The sequence below is a fragment of the Monodelphis domestica genome, chromosome 2 (genome assembly GCF_027887165.1).
Source record: "Monodelphis domestica isolate mMonDom1 chromosome 2, mMonDom1.pri, whole genome shotgun sequence".
NCBI lineage: Eukaryota > Metazoa > Chordata > Mammalia > Didelphimorphia > Didelphidae > Monodelphis > Monodelphis domestica.
Genome location: NC_077228.1, coordinates 504,331,657 through 504,356,136, shown reverse-complemented (window position 1 = coordinate 504,356,136; position 24,480 = coordinate 504,331,657). Strand labels below are relative to the sequence as shown.

Genomic DNA, 24,480 nt, shown 5'->3' with positions numbered 1-24,480 from the left:
AGTGTTTATACATTTATGGCCATCATAATTTAAAGAAGAGAGTAATTAAATGTTTTGCAAAAAATTGTGAAATTTTTATATCCTTAGACTACAACACAAAATAGTTTAGATAGTTTCACTTGTCCTTAACAGCATCCCTTTGAAAACAGAACGGCAAATATCCCCTTTTTGCCAATAGGGAAACTAAAGCACAGAAAAGTAATCTCCTTGGATCATCTGTTTTCTTTTTCTAACTTCTTATAGCAAAAGAGAATTATTATCTATGTGAAAACATTCATCTTCTTGGTTTTCTCTTTAAAAAGATAGGCCAAGTAGAACATGAGCCAGAAGTAAATTTATTTAAAAATCAGGAATGAGGGGGTAGAGAGTATACTTGGCCAGTAAAAAACCTTATTTTTTTTTCCATTTTTGCACGTCACAATCCCGAGTACTTTACAGGGAATTTAATTAACCAATCTTGTCATCATGAACTTTGAGCACACATCCTAATTTTTCCTTTTCTTTGTTTAGCTTGTCAGCTCATCTACAGCTTACATTTACTGGTTTCTTCCACAAAAATGGTATGTACCTTTTAAAAGTTTAATAATGTTGGCATTCCCACAGAAAAATGATTTTTATACATGTGTAAAATACCCTCTCTCCTTTCCTAGTAATTCTAAAATTACTTATGATGATTATTCAGTGAATATTTTTAAAAATTCCTTTATTTCTCCAGAGATGAACTTATTGACTAGTTAGTTTCTAGTTGTTGCTTGTGTTCCTCTGGAAGATTCAAGCTAAAGTGCCTATCTATGAACTTAAGAGAGTCTAAAATATTGTGGACTTCAGCCTTATTTTCTAATTGCCTTTTTGTTACCTATTTAAATTTTCAGTTACATTTTGGCATTGGCATTAAGGCTAGACATCAATTCTAATAATGCAGTCCAGTCTTGATAAAAAATCAGTTTGCTTCATCTGTCTTATGCTCATCTCAATATCAGTTGTATAATCTTTGAATTGGTCCAATTTCAGCTCTCATCTTTAATCCATGTAAATCATTCTGCTGTTTCAAGTATCCTTTAATACTATTAGAAAAACTTTATAAACATGCGGCATAAAACTATATCTACATAACCATCATTTTAGTGATCATACCCTGAGAGAGCAATGTCAAAATTACAGAATCTTGAGCTAAGGAAAAGACTTGGGTATCATCTTATACATTGTTACATATCAGTGCGTTAATATAAGATATGTGTTGGGTAGTACAAAAGTGGGAAAGCTTATAATTCACCTTTATAGAATATAGAGGTCTTTGTGGGTATATTGGAGATGAACATGCTATGTATTCATCTTCGAGTTGGTAATTATTCATCATAAAAATTTATAACCCTAAAGTGCTTATTTTCCTTGACAAAAAGAATTATTGCCTAGAATCACCTTAATGACCTACTTCTGTTCTAAAATCTACAGGCATATTTATGATAATTCATGTGTCTTTCAACAGAAGAAAAGGCGTTAGGATGTACATCTGTATTTTGGGGGTTTTGATAGTATGTTCAGAAAGCTAATTAAAATTTAGTTCTGATCCCTATAGTTACTGGTCTTCTCTTCCCCAGATAATGATATACTTTGTATTTGGTTTGTATTCTAAGGTCCTTGAGGTTGAAGAAGTCAGGAACTGTCTTTTTTTGACATTTTCATGCCTACTACCTGTCAATAGGTAGTTGAGTTCTTCTAGTTCAATTCTAGTTGAGTGTTTTAAATAATAGTTAACAGTTTGATTGACACTGGGTTATCTCATCAGAATCTTTTTCAGGAATAAATAAATGATCCCTCCAGCCATTTTTGGCATATCTCTAGTTGAGAAATTTATTGGCTATACAGTTAACTGTATAGAAATTAACCAAAAGTTACTATTTTAAATCTTTTTGTTTTCTAGTCCACTTTAAGAAATAGTGACAATTTTTCAATTCAGCACATTTTTTTGGAAATACTCTTTGTTAATTCAATTTGTTCTGTTGGGTTACTATGAACTAATTTTCGAGTATTTGATGCCCTTATGAATTAAAAAGATCTCTAAATTTAATCAGTTCATTTAGCACTTTACAGGGACCTAGTTAAATTGTCTTATCTTAGAAGGCATTTTAAGAGTAAATGTAATAATTAAATAAGTTAATTTTTCTTTAAAAATTATACCACAAACATCAAAAAAAATTTCCAAAGGCACGGATTAAAAGTTCTTCCTTTTTTCTTTGAAAATTTTGATGTAAACATACGCTTGTAAAGCTATTTCAGTGCTGCAAAAGAAGAAAAAATAGCCTTTAGTTTTCTTTCCTATGAAATAATTCCCTATAAATAGCTTATTAGAATTAATATTGTTTGGGGGAAATTGGATATTTCTTCCCTACGTTTATCATTTGACTTTTGTAGAATTTTTTTTTTGCATTAAAAACAAAGATAATAGTTCAAGAAGGCCCCATATTAGGATCCCTACTATCTGATTTTTCCATGTATGCTTGTTTTACTCAATTTTTTAAAAAATGGAAATTGCTTGGCAGGTATTTCATGAAATTAGAACTCTAGGATGTTCTACTATTTTAGTTCTAAAAACTACTATGGTTTTTATCTTGTATATACCATTCTTAAAGTAGCTTGGGTTTTTCACCATGTTCATTTTTATTTGTAGTATCCTTTTTTTTACCCTTCCTTAGTTTTTAGAAAATTTGATAAGAAAGGGTCAGCTGGGTTGCTCACTGGATTGAGAGCCAGATCTAGAGATGGAAGGTTCAAATCTGGCCTCTTCCTGAATCTGAAACACTTCTATCTGTGTGACCATGGGCAAGTCACTTAACCCCCATTGCCTAGCCCTTACCACTCTTCTGCTTTAGGACCAATACATAGTATTGATTCTAAGGTGGAACATAAGGGTTTAAGAAAAAAAGAATTTGATATGGTGAGATCAAGGTAATGATATATGCTTATAATGATCAGTTTTTAAAAAAGCATTTATTTAGCACCTAATATGGAGCTAGACCCTGTGGGTACAAATAAATATAGAGTTCTCAGAAACAGAGTGAGCCCCTAGGGACTTATTCTATAAAGGAGACAGGGCAGACAGATGATTGAGAAATATATACACCAAATAAATACAAGTTAATGAGGGGAAGGGGAAGGACAGGAATACCTCATGTAGAAGATGGTCAGATCTCTGAGAAATAAATAGTAGAGAAGAAAATGCATTGTAGGCTTGTTGATTAGCCTGTGCAATGATAATGGCAAGGGATGAATGGCAAGGAATATAAGAATGAGTAATGGAATCCAAACTGCTGAAATATAGGACTTTTTAATGAATATACTAAGCCATTCAGAATATCATGTTCATCTTTTATAGTAATTTTTAAATGAAATTTTAAAAAGATGAGTATATTAGCTCTAAAAAGTTTAGAGTAGTTGAAAGACTAAATGAAAAAGCACATCACACATGACAGCTGTGGGGTGATCACACCAAGCTTTTTAGCAGAAGAAAAGAAAGCCACATTTTTAGAAAATTATTGAAACCCTAATAAGCATTGTTTTGTATCTTAATGTTCCTCTGGATTTTTTTTCAGGGCTAGGAACAAAGTTGAGTTTTCTTTTAAAATTTTTGGGGGCAGCTGTGTAGCTCAGTGGATTGAGAGCCAGGCCTAGAGATATGGGAGGTCCTAGGTTCAAATCTGGCCTCAGACACTTCCCAGCTGTGTGACCCTGGGCAAGTCACTTGACCCCCATTGCCTACCCTTACCACTCTTCTGCCTTGGAGCCAATACATGGTATTGACTCCAAGCAAGATGGAAGGTAAGGGTTTAAAAAAATATATTCATTTTTCTTAGGTTGACTAGGGATTATAGCTACAATGAAATGTAAAAGAGGATTTACTTAAATAAAAATTAAGAACAAAATTTTAGTAACCTATTCCTAAGCATTTAGAATTAACCATATTAGTTGGATTGCTTTAGAGACTCTGAAGCCCAGTGATCTATAGTTTTTATGTTTTGATCATTCATGTACAGCTAACTTCCCTTAAAACCTTTTATAAAGCATTAAAACCATTTATTCTAAAAGCCTATTAAAATTTTGCATTGCTTAATATTTTCTTTGAATATTGAAGAGGGAGGAAACTTGATGTTAGAGTTTGGAAGGCATTTTAAAAATATGGCTGCATGTCCGTGCACAGCTCATTTAACTTCTCAGGTCCCCTCCCCCTCTCTTAAGATTGTAAACTTTGGAGAAAGTGGATATTTACATTGGTAGGTTTCCTTAATAGGAACTCCCTATATTGATGAAATCACAGGTCTTGAGTTCTCATTATTCCTGTTTAGTTTCTGAAGGTCAGTTGACTAGCCTTTCAGTTTATAAAGGGTTTCTTATTGTTACCTTTGTTCAACATGATTGAAGAGCTGTCTTGAAAGTTATCACATCATAATAAAAACAAAAAACACGGGACTGAATAAATTTACATGCAAATTCTACACATTTACTAATCACTGTATTGCATAAACTGTTAAAAAGAAAGAAAAATCTTACCAAATTACTTCTATACCACAAATGCAAATCTGATCTCTAAATTGGAAGGCCTCAAAGTAAAGAAGAAAAACTAGACCAATTTCCCTAAAGAAGACTGATGCAAATACTAGCAGGAAGATGAAAGCAGTATATTGCAAAGATCTGTGACCAGGCTGGATTTATGCCAAGAATATGGAGCTAGTTCAGTATTAAGAAAATGAACTGAACATATCCATAACTACAAAAGTCACATTTCAATAAATGCTGAAAGTTTGACAAGATACAACATCTATTCCTATTTAAAACACTCAAGTACATGAATTTTCCTTAAAATGATATTTCTAAAACCAAGACAAAGCATTATTTGTAATGGGGATAAGCTAGAAGACTTTCCATTAAGATCAGCCGTGAAGCAGGAATGTCCATTATAACTATTACTATTCAACATGGTGCTAAAAAAGCCAGCTCTAGCAATGACAAAAAGAATTTGAAGAAATAAAAATTCACTTTTCATAGATGAGATGATAGTTTACTTAGAGATCTCCAGAGAAGCAACTAAACATCTAATCAAACCAACAACTATAGCAGGATATAAAATAAACCCACATAAATCATCAGTATTTCTGCACAGTACTCCCCCTCCAAAAAAAAAAAGCCAGAAGTAATAAATAGGGAAATTTCATTTAAAATAACTACCAACCATATTTAGGAGTCCACCTGTCGAGACACACACAGGACATGAAAATGCAGTTATAAAACTTCATCCAATTAAAGACATCTAAAGAATTAGAGAAATATTAATTGCTTATAGGCATCAAATAGAATAAAAATGCAATTTGTTGAGTCTTTTCATGTTTGACTTTTCATGATCCCATTTGGGGTTTTCTTGGCAAAGTATATCTTTGTCAAGTGACTTAACATTTCTTTCTTCAGCTTATTTAACGGAAAAGGAAAATGAGACAAAACAGGATTAATTGACTTATTTGCCCAGGGTCATATAGCTAGTAAGTTTAAGGCCAGATTTGAACTTGGGTCTTCCTAACTCAAGGCTTGACTCCTCTCTGCCAATTAAATTTACCTATTCAATTCATACCAATCAAACTATCAAAGAAATCTTTTATAGTAGTAGAAAAATAAATAGTCAAGTATATCAAGATTGAAATTGAAAAAAATGGAGGGGACCATGGATTCAGTCAGGCTCAGAGATGGGAGGTCCCTAGGTTCAAATCTGGCCTCAGACATTCTAGCTGTGACCCTAGGCAAGTCACTTAACCCCCCCAATGCCTAGCCCTTAGCACTCTTCTGCCTTAGAACCAATACCCTGTATTTATTCTAAGATGAAGGTAAAGGTTTAAAAAAGCAAAAGAAAGAAAGGAAAAATGTTAGGTGGCCTTAATAGTACCAGAATAAGGGTGATTTCTCAATAGATTAATGGTCAAAGAATATGAATGGGCAATTTTCAGGAGTAATAAGTATCAATAGACATGAAAACAAATATTCTAAATCACAAATAGAGATAGTCAAATCAAAACAATTCTGAGGTACCAATTCATGGGACCAAAAAAAAAGTGGTGGGGATGAAAGTTTTTAGGCTTTTCCCACAGAGGTAAAGCCTTCTCTACAACTATACTATTTATAGTACAGGAAATAATTCATATGAGAAGCACATTTAAAGGGAGTCTGTAGGTACTACTGTCTTTCAAAAGTGTTTTAACTTGTGAGTCTAAAAGCATATTTCATAGGAGTTTGATGCTGGGTTTGTAGCCATACGTGTTAAAATTAAAACATGTTATTTTGAAACAGTACAAGAAATACTTAAATAGATTAAAACACATTTAACATTCTATTTCCAAGTCTAAAATTTTGTTGGTGGTTATTTTCAGTTTCAAGTTCCCTCCCACCTTCTTCCTCCCACCCATTGAGAAAGCAAATAATATATCTTTTTTACATGTATCATTCAACTATTTAGAAAATTGATTTAATTTTTTAGAAATTTTCTGAATTTGTTTGGGAAAAAAATTTCAGTAGATTTTTAAATGGTAATTAGTAAAATATTGTATTGTTTTCAAAATAATTTAAACTGTTGATTTTTCTGTTTAGATAAGCCATCACAAAATTCAGAGAATGAACAAAATTCTGTTACCCTGGAAGTTCTACTTGTTAAAGTATGCCACAAAAAGCGAAAGGTAATATATACGATTATTATGTTGCTAGCTTTAGCAGAATGTTACTGTGAATGAATACATACTGTGCTAGTCCCAACAGCATGAATCATAAGATTCTTAATACCTTATGACTTAATTTGGGAAATAAGGTGTGCCCAAGAGAATAAGACCTGAATATAACAAAACTGTAAAATTCTAGACAAAATGCTGTAAAAAAAGAGATGCCATAGAGCAGTAATGGTGAACCTTTTACAGATGGAGTGCCAGACCCCACTCGCCCAAAGCACTAGGCACACTTTGTCCCATCCCTAACAGGGGAGAGAGGAGGTGCTCCCATTGGGCTGCTGGGTGGAGGGATAGGTGAAGTGAGGAGTGTCCTCAATGAGTATAGAGAGGGGGAGGGAAGTAACTTGAGCACTGCTTCGTGCACCACCCCCCCCCCAAACTCTGTACACACCCATCGGAGGAGAGGCAAAGGGGTGGGGGATATGAAAAAATATCATTAGGCAGGTGAAGAAGGGGAGGGGAGCAGCTCCGCCTGAGTCCCTCTGCCTTTCTAGTAATGACCTGGGTGCTGTGCCATCTTTGGCAAATGCTATAGGTTCGCCATCACTGCTTTAGGACAGTGATGGCAAAGTTTTTAGAGACAAAGTGCCCAAACTGCAACCCTCACACCAAATGTGAGCCACTCTTACCCCAGACACAGGGGAGGGAGGAAGCACTCCAATTGGGCTACTGGGCAGAGGGGCAGGCATTGGGAGAAATGTGAAGAGGAGGAAGTTAGCAGTTTGCTCTGGCACACATGCCATAGGTTTGTCAACACAGCCTTAGAGACAAACTTTATCTTTGATAATAGAAAAAAGACTTCATAGAGGAGTTGGCATCTAACCTAAGCCTTCAAAAATAAAATTTAAGTTTATATATTACAAGGTATGCTCTCTTTATTTGTATGAATATGTTTTCACGATGTAGTCTCCAGCACCTCTCTCTTCTCATCTCCCTGTGTTCTGAAAGCTTCTTGGCCAAAAAAAAATATGCTGGTGATGGGCATGAGCCTCTCTGTAATTAAGTAAGCTGATCCTCTTAGATACATAGGCCTTATGCACCAAGACTTTTAGTTTGGTAAGATTCATAAGGTTTGTATTTTAGTCTTGTGAATCAATACTTAATTTTAATCAGTGCTAATTGGGGTAATCCAAAGAAGATAAGATTTGTAACTTAGCTGAAATGATGCATTTGGGTTATGTGAAGGTAAATATTTCACCTCCATATTTCTACCTACAACTCTGGGTATGAGTATTGATAATTGGTTATGACATAGAGTACCAGTGGCAGAGTGTTGGGGACCATTTGCAAGTAGGAATCATTAATTCATTCATTCATTTATTTATTTTAAACCCTTACTTTCTGTCTTGGAATCAATATTGTGTATTGGTTCCAACCAGAAGAGTGGTAAGGGCTAGGCAGTGGGGCTTAAGTAACTTGTACAGGGTCACACAGCTAGGAAGTGTTTTTGAGACCAGATTTGAATCTCTAGGCCTAACTCTCAATCCACTGAGCTACCAAGTTACCCAGTAGGAATCATTTAAAAATCAAGTATAATTAGTTTGGAAGCAATTATATGAATTCAGTTATTTTAAGTATGAAAGGCAATCTTTGAGTTTTTAAGAGGTAATTCATTCCATTTCATTGTATCTCCTTTACTTGTTCCCTGAATTGTCATTTCTTCCACATTTCATGAAAATATGAGATTCAAGTGTATGGACTTAACTGCTTCACAATATTAATTGAAAAGCAACATGTTACAATGGCATTTGACCAGAGCTGGAGGCATGGTTGTCATTACACAGAAACAAGTTAGAAATAGAGGAAAGGTTAAAACATAATGGGCACAACTTTGCATCTGGAAAGAAAGCTGGTCCAAAGTCCCCATAGCCAGGCAAATAAACATCTGCTGTTTGCCCTTTCCTCCTTGGAGTCCACCTTGCCTGGACAAAAGCTCCTGTCAAAAGTGCCCTAATAGTTCCTGTCTAAGCCTTTTCCAAAGTTGCTTCCCACCTGTACTTTTTAGTCCCCTTACTGGTCTCTCAAGTTTAGGTGTTTTGTAGTGTTACCAACCACATTCCTCCTAATCTAGTTCATACCTTTGGATTTAGAGGTATTGGGCTTCCCAGAAAATCTTTGCTATCAAATGAAATTTTAGTCTCTCCCTCATAGTTTCACTTTAAATGTACAAGTTGATCATAGAATACTTTGTTTTCTTGTTACTTTTGAGGCCAGTTTGCTTGTAAACTGCAGTGACACAGACCCAGGACAAAGATATTATTGAAAGCAATGGTGGCATTCCTAGGCCATGTAATGAAGCCACAGTAGTCAGTCATGTCTGCCCATGTTACCTTTCCTTCTGAGCACTTCTGGGCCAAGTGCTCCTTAGTGCCTTTCTAGAAAGAACTAGCCTCAGACCTTCTCCTTGGCAAGCAAAACAGATTTTTATTGTGGATCTGGAGCAGTGTACCCTGTGGTCTCCTAGCCTCTAGGGTATTATGTGCTCTTCTTGGGGTAGAAATGTGCTCCCTTCCCTTAGGGAGAAGACTTATTATATACCGTTGTTAGGGTTATTTGGTCTGTAGGCTTTCTCCCTAATGAATAAAAATGACACTCACCTGTGCCCTCAGACTTTGGTCATCCCAGCTGGACCAATTCTGCATTACTTCTTTGGATATACCCATAGCCTCTGGGCTCATTCCTCTTGAGCTACAATATCTCAGTGTATTGGGTGCTGTCTCTCAGCTGCTAAAACAGTTACTACCCTTTATAGGTCTTGGTTATAGTTATGCTACCACCTTCACCACTACCCTTCTGCTGGTGAGATTGTGGGTCTATGGCTACTATCTGTAGGAGCTCTGTTGTGGCTTCTTCCATAGCCTAAATTCTAGGAGCTGCTTCCATGGCTAATGTGAGCTAATTGCTAAATAATTACAAATTGGTAGTAATGCAGGCTGCTGCTTTAACCTCTAGTTTATCCAAACTATTATGAGAAGCACTTTAGTACTATAGCCTATCTTAGCCTGTTCCAGAAAGTAGCTATGGATGATCTAACCATACATAGCTGGGTACTTGTTCCCTTAGCTGTTTGGCTTTGGATTGTTCTTTTAGGAGTAGACTTAAACAGGTTCCACAGGCTTAGGCTTGTAGCTTTATGGGTCTTGTGGACTGTTCATATCTGCATCCATTGTCCTGGGGAACAAAAAACAGTATCATGAACCATAGACTTGAACTTGGGAAATGTCCTTGATCGGTATTTCACAAATGTATTCTAGTATGTCTTCAGATTGCTTTTGGTATTTTTAGAATATGGTTAGATTTACTTAGTTATATGCAATATTTGTTATATGGTTATTAGATCAGTCATTAAGATGTCAATCAGTCAAGTTTAAGGCACTCTGCTTAGTGCTGAGGATCCAAGCACAAAAAAAAGTTTCTACCCACCTTGAATTTCTAATGGAGGAGATAAGTACATATAAAAATATAGTCATTAAATATAAGGAAGTTTGGGAAAGGAGACAGCACTAGTAATTCAAGAGATCAGAAGGAAAAATAATTTGTGAAATTAAAATTGAAGAGATCGGGAAAGGCAGGCTGTAGGAGACAATATCAGGATTGTATCTTAAGAGGAAAAGAAAAAACTCTCAGCCAGATGTAAATTGGGAATATATATCTATTCCAGTCCTGGGAGGAGGAATAATATCTAATGATGCTAGAGAGGTAGATTGGGTTGTGAAAAATCTTTAAAAAGCTAATCTACTGATTTGAGAAGGAAAGATCATTATCAGATCTACACTTAAGGAAAATTACTCGGATAGTGAGAATCTTTATATGAGGAAACCAGTTAAGAGGCTATGAAGTGATAACAACCTGAAGTGTGATGTTTAGAAGATAGAAAGGGCAAGATTTGGCATCTGTTTTGATGTGTGAGGTAATAGAGAGTTAAGAGAACTAGATGATGCAATAAGAAATCAGACACCAGAAGGACGATAATACTATCAACAAAAAGAAGTTTGGAAGAATGGAAATTTAAAGGAAAAGACAAGCTCAGTTTTATACATTGAATTGAAGATGTCACCTGGATCATCCAGTTTGAAAAGTTCAAGAGGTAATTGGTGCTGTGGGAGGCTTGAAGGAAAAGATTAGTCCTGTTTGTGTTGGTCTGGGTTGGCATCAGCTGCATAGCCATGAAAGTTAAATACATGAAAGCTAAAGAGGTTTCAGAAAATTGGAGAAAAAGAGGGCCTAGGACAGTGATGGCAAACCAATGGCACTGGTGTCAAGGATAGCATGAAGAGTGCCATTCATGTACTGGCACGCCACCCCCCTTTACTAGAAAGGCAGAGAAGGGACTGTTTGGAACTGATCCCTCCCCTCTCCATCATGCCTGACAACATTTTTTCATATCACCTGCCCCTCTGCCCAGAAGCCAATAAGAGCTCTTTTTTTCCCTCTCCTATGTAGGATAGTGGTCAGGGCAAGCAGGGTACCTGGGATGGGTGTGGGGCCTGTCACCCTGTCTCTAAAAAGTTTGCCGTCCCTGGCCTAGGGGATATAATCTTGAGAAATACCCAAATTTAGGGCATGAGATAAATGGATTTTGAGCCAGCAAAAACATAGAAGGGGGGTGCTTGGGCAGGCGAATAGTATTAAAAATCCTAGAAAGAATCAATTATTCAAGGGAGGAGTGTGGTCAACATAAAGAAAGAGTAAGATGGAGAAAAGACCATGAGCTTTGTATAGGAATTGAGAAATCAATTTTGAGAATGCAACTGAGAGACTGAGAAGAGAGAAATTGGAAGCACTGAGTAAATAACATTCAAAAGAGTTTTTTACCTTGACCACATTTTGACATATGAAAAGAATTTTAAAATTATTTTTACTGATCTTATACTTAATATTTTGTTTTCCCCAGATTTTATGTAAAAATAACTTTGAATATTCATTTAAAAAAATTGAGTTCCAAATTCTCTAACCTTCCTATTCTTCCCTCCTTATACATGAGGAAGGGGGGGGGCTGTATGTGTGTAAATAATTTTCCATTTACTATTTTGTATTTTTCCTTTGTTTTAGGATGTAAGTTGTCCAATAAGGCAAGTTCCTACAGGTAAAAAGCAGGTGCCTTTGAATCCAGACCTCAACCAAACAAAACCAGGAAACTGTCCATCCCTTGCTGTTTCAAGTAATGAATTTGAACCTAGTAATAGCCATATGGTGAAGTCTTACTCATTGCTATTTAGAGTGACTCGTCCAGGAAGAAGAGAGTTTAATGGGATGATTAATGGAGAAACCAATGAAAATATAGGTAATTTTGATAGCACTCAGATTTCTTTCTGTAGATAGAATATACCTCGTTTCTTGGGAAGTTTACTTGATCTCATCATTCTTTTAAATGATTGAGTATTGTTAATAAGGTTTTTTTAAATAATCTATGCTTCTAATAGAAAAACATCTGTTTCAATTGTATTACATGTATTTAAATGTTTTTATATATGTATTATAACCTAGTATAACAGTCTTAAAATTTTATCAAGTTCTTTAACTTGAGAAATTTAAATCTTAGCTCTTATGCCTTAGGATAATTTTTTGTCTTATCCCAACATATTTACTTTGAACATAACTGTTGGGTATGCAGTGAAAATGGTTTCCATCAAAGTTCATGCAACAAGTATTATTACTGAGGAGTTTATAAATATTTTTTTGAAAGATGAGATTTCTCCATGCCTTATTGCTAAGAGAACCTTTGCTTTCAAATTTAACTTGGCTTATTCATTTAATCTATGTATTTGAATTATGAGAGAGATGCTTTTCAAATTTAGATGTCAATGAAGAACTTCCAGCCAGAAGAAAACGAAACTCTTCAAATCGTGAAGATGGGGAAAAGACTTTTGTAGCACAGATGACTGTATTTGATAAAAACAGGTAATAGGAACTTGTGGTAAAAATGAAGTTCCCCATAAACTCTAGGTATTTAAAAATGCTAAACCATAATTGTTATTGGTATTAAACCTAGTGAGTCACTAGATTTTAAGTTCATTTGCTTTATTCTAATCATATACATGTAGAATTGAACATTTATTGTAAGACGGGATTTATTTCTACTTTTCTGTCTCAGCATAAAAAAAAAAAATCTTTCTTGAATGCCTATAAGATATGATATTGTATTAAATATTAGGAAATTTCCAGGATTTTTCTTAGCTATTCATACACTTGATTATCATCTATTATCCCTGTCCATAGACAAACACAGAATATAGTGTAAGTAAATAAGTTGTTGGACCAATTCAATATTGTAGGGTAACCCTATGGTATTCAAAGAAATTGAAAGCAGGATTTGTGATAGTTATTTGAATAAATGACCCCTACATTTAGGATTTAGTTTCCAGTTTATAGTTTGGGACTTAGAGACAGCTTTGGTCCAGGGAAAAATGTTTTTCAATGGTTATATTTCTAGTTCATTGTATTAATGCCTGCCTGAAGTTTTGGAGATATTTAGTGGAAAGTGATCCACTAGCCAAGCCTGCATAGTTGCATTTGTCATCATTTGCTACTAGCCAATGGGAGATAGTACAGTGGTGGTATACATTTGGTCTAGAGAGGTAGCTGAACCAAGAATGAGAGTGAAAGCTGAATTATTCTCCCTTGTTGCTTAGCCCAATGGTGAGAAGATCTGACAATTTGCTTTTACAACCCTGCATGATTTCACTTAATAAGGTTAGTAATATGTTCAGAGATCTTACCTTTGGAGGTGAGGGAAGAGTTGCTTTTATCCCTCTTTTTTTAACCCTTACTTTCCACCTTATTTTTTGCTACACTTAACTTTATTGATTATCTTGATTATCTCCTAGTAAAATGAAGGCTTCTTGAGGGCAGGAATTGTGTTGATTTGTTTTTGAATTCCTAACATTTATCATGGCAAATAGAAGTGCTTCATAAATGTTAACTAGGATTACTCATGAGTTACAAAATATTTGACTTTTATGTGGATATCAAAAAAATTTTTTTTGCTAATAAATGAGCATAGTCAATCAAAGCAAATCCATACTTTTGCCATGAATAAAACTATGTCTGATTTTTGTACCTTTAGACCATCACTACTTTTTCAAGAGTTAAGTACCATGGTACCCCATCAGTCCTGTGGTCTGTGGTATCATGGTTGGTCATTCTGTTCAGTGTTGTTAAATCTTTCAAAGTTGCTATATTTTAAAGTATTTGAAATGCTTTTTATCTTGCTGTGTTTATTTTAAATCAGACACGTTTGTTGGGAAAGTTATTGAATGTTTTTATTAATAACTGAAGCCTATATTTTTTCTCTAGTTAAAAAACATGGCCTGTTATTAAACTAATACAATTTGATAGAATTATGTATATAATATCAATACAAACTTTAATACATAAATATATTGATGAATAGTATTTATAATTATGAGATTCATAGAATGTTAGTCAGTATGAACTTTAGAAATGTAGTATAATCCCCTTACTCTATAGATAGATAAACTGGAGCAAGTAAATTATTTATCTATTAGACATAGATCCCTTAGAAAATTTTTCTTATTTTAATAATTTCTACATAAGTTTTCCAAAGTCATGGTCCATATGGTCTCCCTCCCTTCTTCCCTTCCCCTTCCAGGAGCTGATATGCAATTCATTCTGGCTTATACTTGTATTATCATGCAAAACATTTCCCATATTCAGTTTTGTAAGTGAACAGTCTTACAGAGCTAAAATATAATTAAACCCCCCAAAAAGAGAATAACCAAATATACAAGTAATAAATCATATACTTTCATCTGCATTCCTAATCCAACAGTTCTTTCTCTGGAGGTGAGTAACATAACATCCTTTTTCATAAGTCCCTCAAAATTGTCCTGGATCATTGTATTGCTGTTAGTAGCAAAGTCTATAGTATTGCAATTATTGTGTATGATAGATTTATCTTTTTGCAACCATTTGCTGTCCTTCATGGTGAAATGTTTTAATTCCTTAGTTGATACAGATCTAATAAACAGAAATTTTATTTTGACTAGTAACTTATGAATAAAGATATTGTGGAAATTGAGCTTTCATGTTCATATGTTTTCAGTTTCACTTTACAATTATTTAATTTTTTGTAAATATTTGCATTTCTTTCAAAGTACCTTTTATGATATGCCTTTTATTATGATTTATTTAGTTTTATGAAATAATGAACTGAGCTTAATTCAAAGCGTTTGTCTATTAGGCGCTTGCAGCTTCTAGATGGAGAATATGAAGTAGCCATGCAAGAAATGGAAGAATGTCCAATCAGTAAGAAAAGAGCAACGTGGGAAACCATTCTTGATGGGAAAGTATGTAGTTAAAATTCTGTTTTCTGGTAGATCTTGATATGAGCATTCTATCTGTGTGTGTGTGTGTATTATTTAACAGATTATATCTCCTTATCTAGTATGATTTGTGCATATATCTTTTCCTAAATCTTCCATAGAAAAGTCATCCCATACGATTGTGTTTTCTTTCTCTGATTCTTTTAATGTTTTGTGGGTGCCATTTTAATACTTAGGCTGTATCAGTTAGAACTTACATGTATTAAGGATAGAAATTGTGAGGTTAAGTTTTGTAACTTGGAAAGTAGGACAATGCATTCATTTAACCTTTAAAAATGATTTATAGAAATTGTGCCAATTTTATGTGGTCCCTGATTATAATGATATTAGTAAGAATATATACTGAGTGCTCAATCTAGAATGTCCTATTAACCTCCAGAAAAGTCTTGTTGACAATATATTTTACAAATAAGGAAGAGGATTATAGTCCTATCAGCCCAATGGTTTCTTATTGTAGATCTTTTCTCAGCTTCCAGATTAATATTCATTTTACACAGCTCAAATCATGTTTCTACTCTTTAGAAATCTTAAGTAGCTTCTTATTCCCTTTCAAATAAAATTTAGTCTAATAGCTATAGGTTTGATTTGAAAGTTGAAAAGTCTGATATCCATTTTGGAGCTTTAATGTAGAATAGAAACCTTGAGTTCTCACAATTGGGGTTGAGGGAAGGAAGCAGTCATAGAAATAAAAGAGACCGAGGATATAAGATAATTTATGTGGCAAGCAGTAGCCACAATGTTAGTATAAGGAAGCAGATAGTCCCTTTAAGAGGAGAACAAGGGCAAAAAAATCTTCTAATTTAAAAGTGAAGTTCATGTTATTAGAGGTGAAAATGATCTATTCATTGAATCTGGCTGTAACTACAAGGAACAGAAGGTCAAATCAAAGTTTTTTTGGTTGGGTATTTGAAAGGTAGGTAGTCTTTGGAAGAATGCCAGGAAAGAATAATATCTAGAAAAAAATCAGAAGCTAAAAAGACAATTTCATTGAGACCAGAGGGAAGGACTAGTGATTTGTATATAAATGAATAATTCTTATACATTATTTAGCATCAGAATCTTATTTTTCTTTCTTTCTTTTTTTTTTAGAGGCTACCTCCATTTGAAACATTTTCTCAGGGACCTACGTTGCAGTTCACACTTCGTTGGACAGGAGACACCAATGATAAATCTACAGCTCCTATAGCAAAACCTCTTGCAACCAGAAATTCAGAGAGTCTCCCTCAAGAAAATAAGCCTGGTTCTGTTAAACCCCCTCAGACTATAGGTAAGCAAACATTTCATCATGATGTTAGAGACAAGACTACCTGACATTTCTTGATACCATCACCCCCATGTGATTGTTCTCGTGTAACAGATGTTTTTGAAATTGTTGAGCAAAATCGATGTATCTTACAAGTCTTGACAGTGTACAACGTTCCATACTATTTCTTCTCCCCTTCTACAATGAAGATATATTTTTTTAGCTCTTAAGATTCAAGTTTAGTTTTTATTAATTAGGTCCACATGTGGTTTCATTGTATTTTGTTGTAAAGCAAGAGGATCTAAGTCAGTGAAAGTACCTATTTAATATAATCAGCAGAAACAAACATGAGAGCAAGAATTATGTGAAAACAAAAGTTGAAGTTTTAGTATAGTATTCTTCTAGCATCTTAATTTTGTCATTAAATTTGTCTTTGTTGAGCCATCATATTTTATTAACTGGAAATGATCAATTTTCAGCTGTAAAAGAATCATTATCTTCAGACCTACAAACAAGAAAAGAAAAGGATATTTTAAATGAACCCAGACAAAAATTAAGAATATTTTACCAGGTAAGATTTATTAAGCTGACTTAGTTCTTAGAAATGGGGATGAGCTAGTTAAATATTTTAAAACAGACCAAGTTTTGCACTCCCCTATTTTCCAGTTCCTTTATAACAACAATACAAGACAACAAACTGAAGCCAGAGATGACTTGCATTGCCCTTGGTGCACATTGAATTGCCGCAAGCTTTATAGTTTACTCAAACATCTTAAACTCTGTCACAGCAGATTTATCTTCAATTATGTCGTAAGTAAGCTTTCTTTTTTAGTTTTTAGGAAATTAAATATGCATGTGAAATATGCCAAACAGAATAAGTAAATTAAAGCATGATTTAAAAATAAAGCCAAACTTTTTTCATCAGTATTTTAAAGATAATGTTTTTACACTTAAAGGGGTGTTGAATGTTTTCTTTATATTAAAATTTTGTTCCTAAAAGTCTCAAAAAATGAGTTCATTAGTTAGATTTTGAACCTTTTTTTCCCCCGCGTTGAAATCACATTTGGCTACAAATTCTTGTTTCTAAAACTTTGGATTGGAAAAGCTATTTATTAGGTTAGATTTAGTGGAAGGGGGAGGGAAGAAAGGAATAATATTTCTATGTAGGATCTGTATGCCTGGTGGCAGTGTGCTAAGTGTTCTACAAATTTCAGTTGGTTAAATGGTGATCATGCATTCCTTGTGTTAGGAGAAAAATTAACTTTTGATAATAATATTAAACTTTAGAATTGGTGAAGTGGCATGTTTTTTAATTGGTTTAATATTTGTTACAGTATCATCCAAAAGGTGCTAGAATAGATGTTTCTATCAACGAGTGTTATGATGGATCCTATGCAGGAAATCCTCAGGATATTCATCGTCAACCTGGATTTGCTTTTAGTCGTAATGGGCCGGTAAAGAGAACTCCTATCACACACATTCTTGTATGTAGGTAGGTAAAAGGGGCAAGCAGAAAGTGATTGACTTTTTCCTGATTGGCCATTTTTGGAAGAAATAGAAGATTGTTGGAAGAAAACACTTTTTTAGGTGGAAACTTTTTGCAGTTCAAATTTGCAAAAGTTAATGTTTCTGTTTGCATTGTGATAGTCTATTTGAGACATTTAGACTACATACTTTTTACTTCTCTTAACATAAAAACTCTTCAGTTTGCTGAAGTAAATATGAAAATTTAAATGAAGGACAAATGCACCATGTGGGGAGAGGATGCAGTTATTTGGTACAGTATTAAAAGTAGCTAGATTTCAGGAACTAAGGTCATCTAGCACAACTGCACAGATTTTTCACCTTTTAAAAATTGTTTATGTGAACTTCAGACCATCATTATTGCAATAATAGTGTCTTTCTAGAATTCTTCCTTGGTCGAAAGTTATCTTTTACCTTCACATCTATATGGGGAGCCTTAGGAATAAATATTTTACTAGAGTAGTGGGAAGGCAGTGGCATGCATGGAACACAAAGAATTTTGGCATAGTGCGTTGAGAATACAGAGAACACGTTCTGATTTACCATCTCTACTATTGCCATCTAATTTTTGTGACATTAGCCAAGTAATTTCACTTTTCTATACTTGTTGCTTCATCCTAAAAAATGAACACACTGTACTAAATTGTCTTAAGGCTCTTTCTAGCTCCAAATGTGACTGCATAATTGTTTTATTCTTGATTAAAAATCATAATATTAACTGGACAGTAGCATGAGATTGACTTCCAATGCATGTTTTAGTGGTTAGTTAGGTTCCTGTCATGTTCCTGTCACGCTAGTCTGTATACTGAGCTAAAAATGAAGGGAAATTATCGTGTTTTCATCTGCACTATTTTGTATATTCCCCAATAAAGCTCCTTATGGCCAGTTTTAGGTTTAGGTAGGTTCTAAATCCTTCCTCTTTTTATTCCTCTTCTACCTGTCTTCATTTTATCTTTTCCCCTTCCCTCTTCCTTTCTCTTTCTAAAATCAACACCTTTTATCTAAGTGCTGTAATAGTAAAATAGCAAGTATATAATACAGATAGAAAAGGATTTTTTAATATTGTGCAAGTGGCATATAATTGGCTCACTTATGGCTCTTTTTTTCAGTTCTCTTTTAAGTATTCTTGTTACACTAATAGCTACATGTAATAATTTATATTTAATTTTTGTGGTTATTTCAACAGACCAAAACGTACAAAAGCAAGCATGTCTGAATTTCTTGAATCTGAAGACGGAGAAGTCGAACAGCAGCGAACATACAGCAGCGGGCACAATCGACTCTATTTCCACAGTGATACTTGTTTACCACTTCGCCCACAGGAGATGGAAGTAGATAGTGAAGATGAAAAGGACCCCGAATGGCTAAGAGAGAAAACCATTACTGTAATTTGCATCTTTAATATTTCCTTAACATTATCCCTTTAAAATAATCTTTACATTTTTCTTAAGAGACTTCTAGCATATGCCATTGCATATTCAGGGATTTGGGGTTTGAGAGATCGATGATTTATAACACACAAATGTGACAAAATAGAATGGAAGACTTAGCCTTGTACATTTGCATGCTTCATATACAGGGATCTCATTCCAAGAGCTGTTACACACTTTTTTATATCTTAACTTGGGCAGTCTGAGGATTTTATTAATTAGATTTTGGTTAGATTGATGTCAATTTAACATACTTCAGAATTTAATATTTTAATCATTGTTTTTAAAGTATTGATGCCTTGTGCAAATTTCTTGGGTGATATTTAAAAAGGAAATATATTTTGACTGCCTCCATACATTTTGATAACTTTAATAAGAATGTATCATTTTTTTCTGAAACAATTAACTATAGATGGCTTAGGTAATAAAAATACTTCCACAAAATCCCCTTTCCTCCTTGTACTTACTCTTCATTTAATTTTTTTGCATTTTTAGCAAATTGAAGAATTTTCTGATGTTAATGAAGGAGAGAAAGAAGTGATGAAATTATGGAATCTACATGTCATGAAGCATGGGTGGGTTTTTTGAAATCATTTATAAATATTACATTTCTTTAATTTGCTACTATGCTGATTTGATTACTGTGGTAAGAATATAAAATTATACTTGGTTTTTATTGATACTTTTAACTTTTCTAAGACTAACTTCCAAGTGCTTTATCACAATGCCTGGCCCATAGCAGGTGCCATATAAATTCCTTTCCTTTCCTCTTCTTCCAGTTTTGTATTTATGATCTCATGCTCCTTTGACTATGAATTTAATCATTAAATGAAAAGAAAAAAACAATTTCAGTGAAATGAAATGTAATTAATTTTTTGATGTGAAGGCAAAAGTGTTCAGCAATTTAAAAAAAATGGCATCTGCAAAAGTTTTTTCTTCAATTAATTTCAGTTTCTTCCCTTAAGTTACAAGACTAAAATTATCCCCTTTCATTATTGAGTTTTCCCCAAAACTGTCTCTTCTCCAACACGATCCTCAAACAGCCATTTCTCGTTCTTACCTGAATTTGCAAATAGCCTCCTAATTGGTCTTTCTGCCTTTAAGCCCTCCATCCTTTCAAATCCATTTTCCAGTTGCCAAAACCATTTTCCCAGGCCCAGCTTTAATCTCTTCCTCAGTAAACTACAGTGGCTCCCTGCTATCAACTAGAAAGTAGCTTTGGCATTCATGTGCTTTTATCCCTTGTCTGTAAGCTCTCTTTGACTCTTCTGTTGGCCCTTCCATATATGCCCCATTTTCTCTGCCTTATCCCTATTTTCCATTTATTTGTGTCTCTGGCTTTTCCCTCTGAGCTCCTTGGTCTCTATCAGCACAGGTTCCTTTTGGTCCAAACCAAATGCCTCAGCTCCATATAGAGGACTGCTTAATATACTCAGCAGGGCTGGGGAATATTATAGTCATATATTCTGGCATGCAGCCTGGGAAGAAGGCAGAAGGAAAAGAGAAATTGCAAAAAGCCAATATCCTGTTTGTTAGCCATCAGTATATGTTGGGAATGACACTTTGTAAACATTGGTGAGAACCTAAATAGTAAAATGAGCAACCATTTAAACAAGTGACATTGTTTCAGCATGTTCTCTGCATGGTTCCCGAGACCTCCCAAAAGGCATTTCTAACTCAGGCACTGGATTCTTAGTACCTTGTTGATGGTGTGCCATGTTTTCTGTTACACAGGTTTATTGCTGACAATCAAATGAATCATGCCTGTATGCTGTTTGTAGAGAATTATGGACAGAAAATCATTAAGAAGAATCTCTGTCGAAACTTCATGCTTCACCTGGTCAGCATGCATGACTTTAATCTCATTAGCATAATGTCAATAGACAAAGCTGTTACCAAGCTCCGTGAGATGCAGCAGAAATTGGACAAAGGAGATGCTGCTTTCCCCACAAGCGAAGAGTCCACCGAGGAGCAGAATGGGACCTCCAATGGGTACAGTGACATTCACCCGAGGGAGAGGAGCTCAGACGCCGACACTGTCTCAGGGGTTTCAAAACAGAGTAAGAAACAAAAACTCTGAAAGGCAATGTTCAATCCCGTGTGATGGACAGACACTGAAAAACCGTTCCGGGGAATACACTCTTGGAAGAGCTTCTCTTCTGTTTTATTTTGTAAATCATAGGTTCCAACCAGGCACTGTTAGATGAAGTAAATGATTTCAACAAAGACATTGTATCAGGGTTCACTTGGCTTCATTATGCAAGTAATACATGTATATCAGTTGTAGTGATGCCATCACAATATTCTCCCGTTTGAGCATGAAGAGCAATACTTCCTAAAAAGCTTTTTGTAACTCGAGCGATTAATGTCTTATGAAACCTATTGAATTGATAATATAAAAAACTTACATATATAAATTATAAGTTTTTTGCTTTTGTGACTTGTTTTCCTACTATATAATTGTGAGATACATTGGGGTGGGAATTGGAATATAATTCACATTTTAAGCAATTTAGACATCCAATTAAATTTTGGCAAAATTATGCACATTACTATTTTTGAGTCCAACCTTGATCCTTGCCTCTTGAAATCATTTATCAATTTTTAATGAAGAGTCACAAATTTGGACATAGTTGTATATCAGACTGATTCAGCGATCTTTTTCCAAAAGACAAGCTAGCTCTTCCTTGACTTGTGCCTATTGGGGAAGATCCTAGACTTTTCACCTCTGATATATTGTAATGAGATACCAGGCTGAGTTATTTGTTTTGTTACTGGCAGTGTATTTTTATGTGGATAATTTTGATGCATTGTGCTCACCCAGTGGATTCTTTTAAACTTGAATGTTTTGCTATTATTTTTCTTTTATAATTAAGTCACTCTACATTGAAAATTCAGGTGTCCACATTTTCTCATCATCATTGTATCATAGCATACTGAGTGAAGAATGGAATGTGGGACTTTACAATGCCGATTTGAAAAGGGGCAAGATGGAGAATTTGTTTCACATGTGAGTGTGCTACGACCCCAGTCTGCACTCCATGCAAGCTCTTCTGAACAGGCCTGAGCAGTTTCATTCACCCTTTCCTTGCAAACATTGACAGTTGAATTTTCTCTAGTGGGAAGTTGTTTCACTACTGGCACAATGTCAGCACCAATGAGTTTTTATTCCAGCTCCAAGCACTGTGGTTGAGAGATGTCACCTCAATTTTTTATTATCCTTTTCATATTCTTTATTTATAAAGGAACAATGCTGCTGTAAATACAGGTATTTTTAATTTTTTATTTCATTCCTCCACCATCAGATGCAGCTCCCTATTTTGTTTAGTGAAGGGATATATAAGCTTTCTAATGGTGTCTTCAGAAATTTATAAAATGTAAATACTGATTTGATTGGTCTTTAAGATGTGTTTAACTGTGAGACTATTTAACTAATGGTGTGGATGTGATTTGTCATCCAGTATTAAGTTCCTAGTCACTGATTTTTGTGTAAAAATAGGAAAGAGGGAAACTGCAGCTTTCATTACAGACTCCTTGAGTTTTCAGCTCTCCAGCAATGAGTTCTTGTAACTCAAGTTATGCCTCCGGATAGTGGATCTCAAGCATTTCTCTCTGGCTTTAATTTGCTAAAGCTGTGCACATATGTAAAAAATAGATTATTTTAGGGGAGATGTAGGACTAGAATTATTGCTTATGTCATTTCTTAAGCAGTTATGCTCTTAATGCTTAAAAGAAGGCTAGCATTGTTTGCACAAAAGTTGGTGATCCCCCCCAAAAATAGTAATGAAATTACTTCTGTTGAGTAAACTTTTTATGTCATCTTATAATAAAAGCTGAAAAAATCCCTTTGTTTCTATTTATAAAAAGATGCCTTTTCTATATGTACCCTTGATAAGAGATTTTGAAGAAATCATGTAAGCTGGTCAGCATTTGAATGGTACAGTTGATGTGTTTTAAAATGGAAAAAGTTCAGTTGTTGAAATGGACCTTTGTTTTTACATTAAATGTTTATTTGAAATCAAATGATTTTGTACATAAAGTTCAATAATATAAAAGCTGTTTTCTCTTCTTTTTTCTCTATGGACTTAAACAGTGCTACTAACAGTTTATCAGGATCTAGTTTGTATACAGGCCACCAGGGTTCAAAATTCACAATTTATTTCATTTTATAGAGTACCATTAATATTACTGGCTTCTTAAGCAGAAAATATTTTGCTATGTTTCTGTTTTATATTTCTTATATTTAATTTAGAACTTTACCAAAAAGGAGGAAATTTTTATGCTTGTAATTCAAGAGTGATTATTTAAGAATTTTGTGACGCCACTGTTATATTTGTTATTCTTAAAGCATATAAAGCTGGCCATAAAAAAGGGGGAATTAACTGGTTTTTGCCTTATTGACTATAAAGAACTTTTGCTTTTCTTGAAAAAGTATGTTTGTGAACATTTCTGAAATTCCCCTGAGAAAAGCTGCTTTGGGAGTTATATGCAAGCTCTCTTCTGTGGTTCTTGAACTGTAGCACCAAGAGCCAGCTGGTTGAAGGAAGGAAACAATCTTCTTGGGAAAGGAGGGGAAAGAACTTTTGGGTCCTGAATTCATTCTAAAACCATCAAAGGATCTAAAGAAGTGATCCTCTCCCTTTTTAGCTTAATAGTATTAGCAGAGAAGATCAGGGGCAATATAGGAAAAGGGGAACAAAGCTTACCAGACTTAATAAATACAACCTTTCGCTTAAGACTGCCGAGGGGAGGATGACTTCACAGAGGGAGCTATGAGGCTTTTGAGGGAGAACATACTAGGCACAAGGGAGAGCTGAGACATCCTACAAATGTTGCCTTGGGCAAAGTACCTCTCATACAAAATGCAAATGATAGCAAAATTATGGTTAAAGTTACAGATGTGGAAATGGAGGAACATTCCAACAAACTACAAGGTGTGTGTAGGATAAAACCCACCCTGTCAGGTGAGGCCAGAAAGGTGAAGTGATTTTTCAGCTGGTGGAAAGGCTTTGAATGCCAGGAAAATGAGTTTTAGCTTTACCACGGAGCCCTGAATTTGGAACAAAGGAATGAGAGGATCAGCCCCTCCATGAGGAAGGTTAATTTGTAGCATTATATTTGAGATACAATACAATGAAGTTAGAAATGCTGGTGAAGGGAGTCAGGATGGAAATTGAGGCTGT

General features: G+C 34.6%; 1 protein-coding gene across 1 annotated transcript in view; it reads left to right on the top strand.

The window, feature by feature from the left end:
- The window catches only part of SUZ12 (SUZ12 polycomb repressive complex 2 subunit), a 39,380-nt gene extending 16,028 nt beyond the window's left edge, over positions 1-23,352 (top strand). Inside the window, exons 5-16 of the mRNA XM_007485570.3 lie at positions 511-560; positions 6,625-6,710; positions 11,808-12,039; positions 12,554-12,656; positions 14,959-15,064; positions 16,190-16,367; positions 16,823-16,914; positions 17,010-17,153; positions 17,678-17,835; positions 19,054-19,252; positions 19,793-19,872; positions 21,032-23,352. Of these exons, the coding sequence (XP_007485632.2) occupies positions 511-560; positions 6,625-6,710; positions 11,808-12,039; positions 12,554-12,656; positions 14,959-15,064; positions 16,190-16,367; positions 16,823-16,914; positions 17,010-17,153; positions 17,678-17,835; positions 19,054-19,252; positions 19,793-19,872; positions 21,032-21,377 (1,774 nt within the window). The 3' untranslated portion in view covers positions 21,378-23,352. The remainder of the gene's footprint in view (positions 1-510; positions 561-6,624; positions 6,711-11,807; positions 12,040-12,553; positions 12,657-14,958; positions 15,065-16,189; positions 16,368-16,822; positions 16,915-17,009; positions 17,154-17,677; positions 17,836-19,053; positions 19,253-19,792; positions 19,873-21,031) is intronic.
- Positions 23,353-24,480: the final 1,128 nt, after the last annotated feature.